This window comes from Aphidius gifuensis, linkage group LG3 (assembly GCF_014905175.1).
Source record: "Aphidius gifuensis isolate YNYX2018 linkage group LG3, ASM1490517v1, whole genome shotgun sequence".
Taxonomy (NCBI): domain Eukaryota; kingdom Metazoa; phylum Arthropoda; class Insecta; order Hymenoptera; family Braconidae; genus Aphidius; species Aphidius gifuensis.
Window position 1 is genome coordinate 14,864,592 of NC_057790.1, and position 10,175 is coordinate 14,874,766.

Sequence of the window (10,175 nt, forward strand, 5' to 3'; positions counted from 1 at the left end):
ATCGTGATTATCGTATCGTATTGTATCGTGATTATCGTCTACCGCGGCAACACTACAAATGATAAATAATTAATCAAAAACTTGAACGAAATTATTGTTTTTTTAAGTAGACAGAGAAAATAATTGTAATTAATTGTAAAACAAATCTTGAATAATGTTAAATAACACTAGTTTATATAGAAAAAAAAAAATAAAAACAAAAAATAATGTGTGTGGTGTTCCTCGACGTTCACCCATCCAAGTACTAACCACTGCCTACAGTGCTTGACTTTAGTGGTCAGAAAGCGAACTCAAAAAAAAATTATTATCAGTTTTTTTCGTTCAGTTAGAGATATATTGTAATGAATTGAATGCTCAAAATTACTAATTGATAAATCAAAATATATTTAAAAAAAAAGGCAAAAGATAACGACACGTGGTGTTCCCAAGCGGTCACCCATCCAAGTACTAACCACGCTCAACGCTGCTTGACTTCAGTGATCGGACGAGAACTGGTATTTTCATCGTGATATGGTCGTTATCTGAAGATTCAGTTACTCCAAACCATTTATGACCAGCTTTTTACATATTTCACTAAGTTGATTGCATATAAAAATACTCGCGCTGGAAAAAAATGAGTTCAGACCCTGCAACCAGGTCTTGTGCATGATAATATTTACTCTACTTGGAGAATAAAAATTAGTCTAAAAAAATTCAAATATTAGAACATTCATCTCACATCGACATCTGCAGAACACTACTTTCAACTGTAAGCAAAGTAAATTGTATACAAGATACTATATACAAATACAAATCACAACTAAAACTTTTTTACTTTTGAAAGCAAGATCACAAAAAATATTGAGTTTGTTATTCCAGAAACGTATTATGTAATAGAAAGTATGAAGTTATATACCCTAATTAAACAACGAAATAAATGATAACAGGAAGAACACAAACAGCAAACCAATTAGCTAGTCGTTATATATCACTAGCTGTTCCACATTTGCATCAATAGCATCCAATAACTTATTAATATTATTACGGAAAAATAATCATCATCGTTTTACTCCTAAATTGTCTTAGTCAGAGAAAATTTGAAAAACAGCCCGAAAAAGACCGGTTGAAGATTCTTACAGAAATTAGATTCAATTCTGTAATAATGACAGAGAAAACCTACATATGATATGCTCTCACTAAAAAGTGTGTTGCATTAGATGCTACTCGGTGTTTTGTAGCGCAAAAATTCCTCTAAAATCATGGCCCATTAGCTCAGTTGGTTAGAGCGCCGTGCTAATAACGCGGATGTCGCGGGTTCGATCCCCTCATGAGCCATTTTTTTTTTACATTATTAAATAGCAATAAATTACACTAACTCACTTTTTTGCACTTTGCAATTTATCAATTATTCGAAAAAAAAAATATTATTTTTCAAAAAATTGCAAAAATAATTATATATAAATTAAGAACAAATTCCATTTAAAACCCTATTGAATCAAAAAAAAATTAATGTAAAGCATTATTTTACGTCTATAGTCCTACGCTTGACTTGCTTCAAATAATTCAACTATAAAATTATACTTTCAGTAAGACCATCAACTATGAACAAAAAAAACAACAACATAAATATTTAATTTACAAGAGTGACCCCGCGTCTCTGGTAAGTGATTGTACATATTATTGTGTATTTTTATTATAACTATTTGATTCATCATAATTATAATTTTTATCATTCATGATTGATAAAAATTGCACACGAAGAAAAAATTGCTAAATAATTTAATATATACACTGTAAAAAAAAATAATTATAGTTTCACTATGTCACTATAGTATCGAGGGACGTTTTCGGAAATATCATTCAACATATTATTTTATATAATTTTTTTTTTTTAATTTTTTTACTATGAGGGTATACTTATTTGGAGATATGAACCGTCCTATTTCTTCAGGACAGGTTTTTCAGCGTAGTCAGGATGAGATTATATGGTCAGTTGCTTGATCTAGTTTAAACTATAGATTTTTAGCAGTATGACTATTATTTGTTTAAGATAAAAAAATTATGACGTTTTTTTCGTTCAGTTACAGATATATTGTAATGAATTAAATGCTCAAAATTACTAATTGATAAATCAAAATATATTTAAAAAAAAAGGCAAAAGATAATGACACGTGGTGTTCCCAAGCAGTCACCTATCCAAGTACTAACCACGCTCAACACGTTGCTTGACTTCTGTGATCGGATGAAAACTGGTATTTTCATCGTGATATGGTCGTTATCTGAGAGTTTTTTACTCCAAAACAATTATAAACAGCTTCTTTCCATATTTCACTAGGTTATAACGACCATATCACGATGAAAATACCAGTTCTCGTCTGATCACCGAAGTCAAGCATCGTTGTACTTGGATGGGTGACCGCTTAGGAACACCACGTGTCGTCATCTTTTTATCTTTTTTTCATTATATATTTTGATTTATTAATTAGTAGTTTTGAATATCCGAAGTTATCCCACATCTATAAATTTGCTCCATATCTTTTTTTTTTACGCTTCAAAGAGATCATGCTCCAAAAGTTAATAAATTTCATAGTTTTCATCAGAAAATTACAACTGGCCGTTTAAGATTGTCTACTTTTTTATTTAATGAACGTTACTTTTTTTACCCTTTCTATATTATTAGGAAAAAAAAAAAGATTTTCAACAAAAAAACTAAAAAGAGAAAGAAAGAAATGACGTTCATTAAATAAAAAAGCTCATTTAACAAAACATTACCATGGTAACGAGTATATATTAACTGTAATAATTTCACATTTACGATCAGTCATTTTTAATTTGTTTACCAATGATTCTTCTGTTAATATTTCAAAATTAATAGAAACCTGATTTTTTGGCATTCATAATAACTATCAATTAAATTTTAAACCTTTGAAAAAAATTTTTTTTTTTTAATTTTAAAAATATATCAATGAGTGGACGGTAAGTTTATCATTATTTATTGTCTTTAATATGAATAACTTATTTTAAATCATAAATTAAAGATTGTCATTATATAATTAAATTACAGAACAAAAGTGTTGTCAAAGACAAATCCGGTGCAAAAATTATCCAGCAGCAGTCGTATTAATTCGATGCTTGCAAAATCTGCAAATATAATCCAAAGTGCACAACATGTTATCGATAAACAGAATGAGAGGCTTAAATCAAGTACAACGTGGCAAGATAGACCATCAGGGATACGTGTTTCATCGCCACGACTAAAAAGTTTTCCAGCCGAAGAAATAAGAAAGTCAAGGCCTACTCGAAGTTGTGAATTTATAACTGACACCCCAAAGCTAAATGAGAAAACAGTTAAAAATTTATCAACTACTCAAATTAAAAGTAACAATAACAAAGTATTAAGTCAACAACATCAACAACGATTAACTAATCCATCGAGCAATGAATCTATCAACAGAGTACTGTATTTTACTCCAGCAATGATTCATGATCAAGAACTACTAGTATCAACCTTGAGACAACATGGGATTAGTGAGGATATTATGAAGCGACAGTTTGACTCATTACTGGCTGAACAAAAAAAGCAACTTTTTTATCTTGACCAACTTCAAAATCATGAAGTTGACAGTCCATCAGATTCAAAAAATAATACACAACGAAGACGAATCAGTAGATTAGATGATGGAAAACCAGAGTGGATGGCACGAATTACACCTCCTTGGATATCATATGCAACTTTAGATAACGAAATAAATAATTCAAATACTCAAATGCATGAAATAAGATCAAATGAACAAGTTGTTTGTCAACCAGATGCAAATTTGTATGAGTTACAAAAACAGCAACAACAACAACAACAACCAGAGATAGGATTTACCCATCAACACTATAATCAAAATCCTAATACTCATACACAAAATGGTGATACAGATATTTCAATGAGAGTATGTGATCACAATAACGACAATCATCTAGAGTCTCGTTCCAATAACGCCAATAACAATCGATTGCCAGTTCGAGTTTACAATGATATTATGAAAAAACAAAAACAAAATAATGGACTTCAAGATCCAGAGACAATAAAATTAGCAATGGAAATGTTAAAAAATCCACGACACCAAAAAGGTCTTGAATATGTTGAAAAATTGAATAGAAAAAATGAGATTGTAAAGTTAAATGGTGTACAAGATCCTGATGAGACTTATCAAACTCATCAAAATTATTCAAACATTGTTGATAACAAAATGAACACAAAAATTTGTGCAAATGGCTTGGAAAATACAAGAAATTCTAATAATCCAATTTCAGCATCACTTTTACAGCTTAAAAAAAATTTTAATGAACCAGTTTACGCAGAGTATCCAAGACGAAAAATTAATTCAGTAATTTTACCAGCAGAACGTGAAAATGGAACTATTGCAAATTCTGTAAGTCATGATAATCAGCATTATGCTCCTATTATTCAAAATCCACAAATTGAAGGAACAACAGCAGATTATACAATGGCAAATAATTCTCCCCAACAAACGCAAGATATTCATCAAGTTCAAGCGAGTGGAACTGAACCTCATAATTGTCGTAGAGTGTCATTCAATATCGATAATGCACCGCAAGTTGTTGATGCAACAGATTGTGCGACAAATCATGCCCACAATCATCAACAACAAAGTATTCATCAAGTTCAAGAGAATGGACCTGAGCACCATGAATGTTGTAGAGTTCCACTTGATATTAATACCCCACGAGCTGTTGGTGGAGCAGATTGTACATTGGCAAATCATTCTCATAATTATCAACCGCAAAATATTCATCAAGTTCAACAGAATGAATATGAGCCTCATCAATGTCACAGAGTACCATTTAATTACAATCAACCTCAAGTTGTTGGTGCACCTGATTGCACAATGACTAATCATCCTCATCATCATCAACCACAAGATATTTATCAAACTCAAGGAGTTGAATCTGAGCCTCATCAATGTCGCAGAGTTTCTTTTAATACTAATCAACCTCAAGCTGTTGATACAACAAATTACACAGTGTCTAATCATCCTCATCAAACACAAGATGTTTACAAAATTCAAGGAAATGAACCAGAGCATTATGAATGTTGTCGAGTTCCATTTAATACAAATCAAGCTCAAGAACAAATTATGCAAAATCATAATCAAGAATTTCAGGCAATTTTAGAACCCAAAATTATTGGAGGTGTTCAATATTTTACAATAAAACCAGCTTATTTTCCAAATAATAACTCAACACATCAATGATCAACTTTTGAATATACTTTTATCTAATAATTTGTATCATTTATATTTTTTTTATTTTTTAATAAATAAATACAAATTTTGAGTAGACATTTTGAATTTTTTTGTTTCTTGTAGTATAGAATTTTTACATTATCCTGAAGTTGCATATTTTATATTTAAAAAATTTATTTATTGAAACAAATGACAGTAAATCTTTGATGAGTCAATAATTTTGACAGAAACTTTTAGTTTTATTTTGTAGAGCAGTCCAAATTTTTGTAATACAATAACTTAAAAATTTTAAAAAAAAAAAAAAGAAGAAAAGTTAAAATATATTTTTAAAATATGGGAAGCTGCAAGAAAAATAGTTATAATGTTATGGATGAAATAAGCAAATTAATTTGTGAAATGGATTGCCGGTGAGTTTTTCACAAAAAAAAATTTATCATTCTATCTATAAACTATTTACAATGAGAGTATAATAAAATAAAATCAAATAAATACTGTTTCTTTAAGAAAACCCGAGCCAGAATGTTGTAATATATCATGTCCACCACTGGGATGTCCACAAGGACCCTGCCCAGGAATGTGCACTATTCAAAGAGCTCCTGATCCATGTTGTGTCTCCAAGATGCCAAAGTCATTTTCTTGCAAACCAACATCACAATGTTGTGTTCCTAGTCCGTGTTTTCCAACAAAAAAATACTGTCTTACTCCTGCTATACCTTCACGACAAAAAACATTTGCCCTAAATTGTCAACCACCCTGCTGCCCACCAGTACCACAATCATGTGAATGGGATCGTGAACATATTAAAGTTTGTTATCCTACTGGACCGAGCTGTTGTCCAACTCCTTGTTGTCCAGCTCCATTAACTTGTGTTCAACCACAAAAACAAGCATGGCAAATGTGTTGTCCAACGACATATCCCAAGCCATGTCCACCTCCATGTCCTCCACCTGTTCCCAGCTGTCCTTTACCAAGAAATTTGTCATCACCACCTGCATGTTCAACATACATTGTTTCCATTCCACCTCGATAAACACAATCATTGTATATTTATTTGAATATTAATAAAAAAATATAAAGAACATACAATGCAAAAAAAATTATTATCATTTTTTTTTTAAACAAAAGAATAACATTTTTAATTTTTAAGAAAATTTGCGTGATGACATTTATATTTGTGTATTTAATAGATAGAATATGTCGATAAAAAAAAATAACGATATTAAAAAAATGTTTGATTGTGATAATATTATGAAAATAATATCACAATTTGTTTATCAAGATGTTAATCATCTAAAAGATGATGTAAGTATTTGATGTATTTTAATTATTTTTTATTTAATGATATAGCTAAAATATTTACTTTTTTCTTTTATCAATAAAATAATAAATTTATTTTTAATTATAAAATACATCAGTTGGCTTTATTGCCATCGGATTACAAAAAACAAATTTTAATGACTTGCGAAGAGAGACTTAAACTGCTTTCTTCATCATCGTCATTATTACGTGAGCCTCAATTGACTCATCATCATCATCATCATCATCATCATCATCATCATCATCATCATCATCATCAACAACAACGAGCTTTTGCAGCAATACCAAAAGTCATTATATTTCAACAATTTGTTGCTGGTGAAAATTATTATGCCAATTTAGTCATTAAAAATATATCTAAAGTAAATAAAAACTTGATAATTATGTAGTTTGTTTCAATCAATGAAGATGTGTGTATTAATTTGTCATTCAGGTACCACATTTAATCAAGATGAATGCAAAGGCTAACCTAGTTTTTCAAATAACACACAAAGGACAAACATTAAATACAAAAATAGCACCTGGTACCTATCATGTTTATACTGTCAAAATGTGTGCACAAGAACAAAAAGATTATCATTATGAAGTTACTTTTTTCACTGATGAATCGGAAGAACGACTGACTGTTCCAATCATTGGTATGATTCAATTTAAATACACAGCCTGCAAATGGTTAAACAAATTATTTTTATTTAGGTCTAGGTCCAAGAGCAATTCTTGATTTTCCTGATGAAATATTAATGCCAGAAACTGGACCTAAATTATTAATATCAAAAATTATTCAAGTACGTAATGTGGGTGATTTTGTCGCTGTATTTACATTATCTTTGTCAAGTGAAAACTTTTCCATCGAGCCATCACATGGACTCATTGAAATTGGTGATAGTGCTGAATTTGTAATAAAATTTACAGCCTATCATGCAAAAAAATATACTGGAATAATTTTATTAAAATATGAAACTGGAGAATTGATAAAAATTAAAGTACATGGTGTTGCAAATAACTGTGATATTAATGTTGACACAGAGAATGTAGCAATTGATGAAACTTTCATTGGATTATCAAATGCAAGGTCTATAAAAATAACAAATAACACTGACTTTATTATTGATTATCACTGGATGAATTATCAAGATATTGAAACTGATGAAAAACAAAAAAATAAATTAAAAGAAATGTTCAATGTTGTAGAAAATATTGAAGAAAAACGTTATGTTAATTTGGAACAATTAAATATTTGTGATACAGCTATACATACACAAATTTGCAAAAGAATTTTAGCTGATGAAATATCTTCTCTTACAACTGAAAGATTTTCATTCACTGATAAGCAATTTACCTTGTCTCCGCATATCGGAAAGATTGCTCCACAAAGTTTTGCTGTAGTAAATGTGATTTTTGAGCCAAAAGAAATTGGTAAAAGTTCAACAATAGCTTATCTAGAAGTTTCAGGAAAAGAAAAAAGAATAACAGTAAAATTGAGTGGAGTTTCAAGAGGACCGGCACTCAAATTTAGCACATCAACTGTTGAAATGGAAAATGTATATCTCAAGTCAATCACGAGTTTTCCAATAAGCTGTGTGAATGAGGGACTTGTACCAGGTACTTTAATTTTCAAATCAGCATCAACTGATTTTGGTGGTAGCATCACAATTACCCCATCTTGTCTCCTTATTGAACCAAATGAAAGCAAAATATTTAATCTTAATTATTTATCATCAAAAGTTGGTGATTTTATTGAACAAGTTGACTTTTACGTTGATGAGTCATTTGAAAAATTATTGCTCTATGTCAAAGGATCAGTCAAGTGTCCAAAATTACACTGTCAAACTAGACATTTAAATTTAGGTGAAAATGCAATTGGATTTACATCAAAACATTATATTTTACTTGAAAATTTATCACCAGTTTCTGTAACATTCATCGCATGCATACCAGAGGATGGTAATGAAATACCATTGACTTGTGAAAAATTCAATGAATCGATTGATATATCAGCAACAAGTATACCACTGAATCCTCGAGAATTTTTCATTCATCCATTTCAAGCAACTATTGACGGTCAAAATTCAATTAAACTTGAAATTAATTTTACTCCAAACATTATAAGATCTGAAAATTATAATTTGACAATTGAAATTCAAGATTCTGACAGTATTCCTCTTACAATTCCAGTTTCATTTAAAAGTATTGTACCTAAATTTAACGTAAAACCACAGCAGTTGAATCTATCAGGTTTTATTAATTTTTCATACACGCAAACTTTTGAAATAATCAATACTTCAGATGTTGTCGGAGTTTGTTATTTGTTACAACAACCAGTAAGTGTTTAAAGTCATCAGCAATTAATTATATAATTTAACTTTTTATTATTTTATTTTCTTAGAATACTTTTGAGAATAATGAAAAAATATATTATACCTTGGAAAAATGTCAGTGGCAATTGGAGCCAGGCCAATCGACAATTGTTCCAATAACAATAATTACACAAGAAATTGGACACCACAAAATTGAATTAAAGTAATTTTAATAATTTAAAAATTAATGAAAAATAAATTAATTTTTAAATGATTTTTAGTTTAATGACATTTGGAAAAAATGAAAGTAATAAAATTCAAATTTTGTGCTTCGGACATGGTCCAATTGTTATAATTGATCAAAAAAAATTAAATTGGGGTAATGTCACATTACTTCAGGAACAATCAATGACACTAAAAATCATCAATGACTCACCTATTTCTGCAAATTTCAAAGCAATCATTGTAAGCTTTAAATTTAATTTATTTTAATTATTATTTTTAATATTTCATATGACGTGCATTAATTTTTATCTGTAATTTAGTCAAACAAAAATACACCATGGGCAGTATTGCCAAGTTTCGGAGTGATTGAACCTCATGAATCATTTGACATAGAAGTGTCATTATTTGCAAGAGATGTTGGAAAACAATCAGACAAAATACTTTTTGCAATCTCAAATACATCACCACAATCAGTGAGTTTAAGTGCAATTGCTGCTGGTACACCAATTGTCCTCGAGCCAAATATATTTCCAAAAATAAATATGGGTTTTTTACTTACTGAGTGTGATAATGCAATTGCAGTGAACGTGATGAATGAAGGCAACAAGTGCCAACGATTGACATTTACCAATAAAATTAATTTTTCGAATATTCGAGGTGCAACTGGAAAGACAGGTGTTTTTTTAGTTGAACCAGTCTCAATAGAATTACCCAAGAAAAGTAGCAAACAAGTTGTCTTTACTGCACGTTCAAATACATGTGGAGTTGTCTCAGAAGATTGGTGTCTCTATGGGACAATTGAAGGCCAAGGAAAAAAACAATTTATTGGCACAAGTACACTGTCTGCAAATTTTTTAGAACCTTCTATCAGTTTTAATCAATCTGAATTTATTTTTTTTGTAAATAAATGCCCAAATATTGAAGAAAATTCTGAAAAAATAATAAATGAATTACGAATTATCAATAATTCAGAAATCAAATTAAAGACTCGTTTGTCAGTAGAGTTTCCTTTTAAAATTTCAACTTTAAATAGCCAAAAGTGCCACAAGGACAATATTGATTTAAATGTGCATGAAGAATATTTAGTTAAAATTTATTT

General features: G+C 29.7%; 2 protein-coding genes, 2 non-coding genes and 1 pseudogene across 4 annotated transcripts; 3 read left to right on the plus strand and 2 right to left on the minus strand.

The window, feature by feature from the left end:
* Nucleotides 1-403: 403 nt before the first annotated feature.
* On the minus strand, nucleotides 404-522 carry LOC122853577. Its single transcript, XR_006373916.1, has one exon. It is a non-coding gene; the product is annotated as a 5S ribosomal RNA (ribosomal RNA).
* A 718-nt stretch (nucleotides 523-1,240) lies between these two features.
* Trnai-aau lies at nucleotides 1,241-1,314 on the plus strand. Its single transcript has one exon. It is a non-coding gene; the product is annotated as a tRNA-Ile (tRNA).
* An 824-nt stretch (nucleotides 1,315-2,138) lies between these two features.
* LOC122853585 lies at nucleotides 2,139-2,259 on the minus strand (annotated as a pseudogene).
* A 506-nt stretch (nucleotides 2,260-2,765) lies between these two features.
* Nucleotides 2,766-5,335, plus strand: LOC122852037 (homeobox protein 5-like). Its single transcript, XM_044151592.1, has 2 exons — nucleotides 2,766-2,955; nucleotides 3,044-5,335. The coding sequence occupies exons 1-2, from the start codon at nucleotides 2,945-2,947 to the stop codon at nucleotides 5,244-5,246; spliced, it is 2,214 nt and encodes a 737-aa protein (XP_044007527.1). The 5' UTR covers nucleotides 2,766-2,944; the 3' UTR covers nucleotides 5,247-5,335.
* Nucleotides 5,336-5,438: 103 nt separating this feature from the next.
* On the plus strand, nucleotides 5,439-6,334 carry LOC122852039 (keratin-associated protein 10-12-like). The gene is made up of 2 exons (XM_044151593.1): nucleotides 5,439-5,644; nucleotides 5,742-6,334. The coding sequence occupies exons 1-2, from the start codon at nucleotides 5,571-5,573 to the stop codon at nucleotides 6,265-6,267; spliced, it is 600 nt and encodes a 199-aa protein (XP_044007528.1). The 5' UTR covers nucleotides 5,439-5,570; the 3' UTR covers nucleotides 6,268-6,334.
* The last annotated feature ends 3,841 nt before the right edge of the window (nucleotides 6,335-10,175 follow it).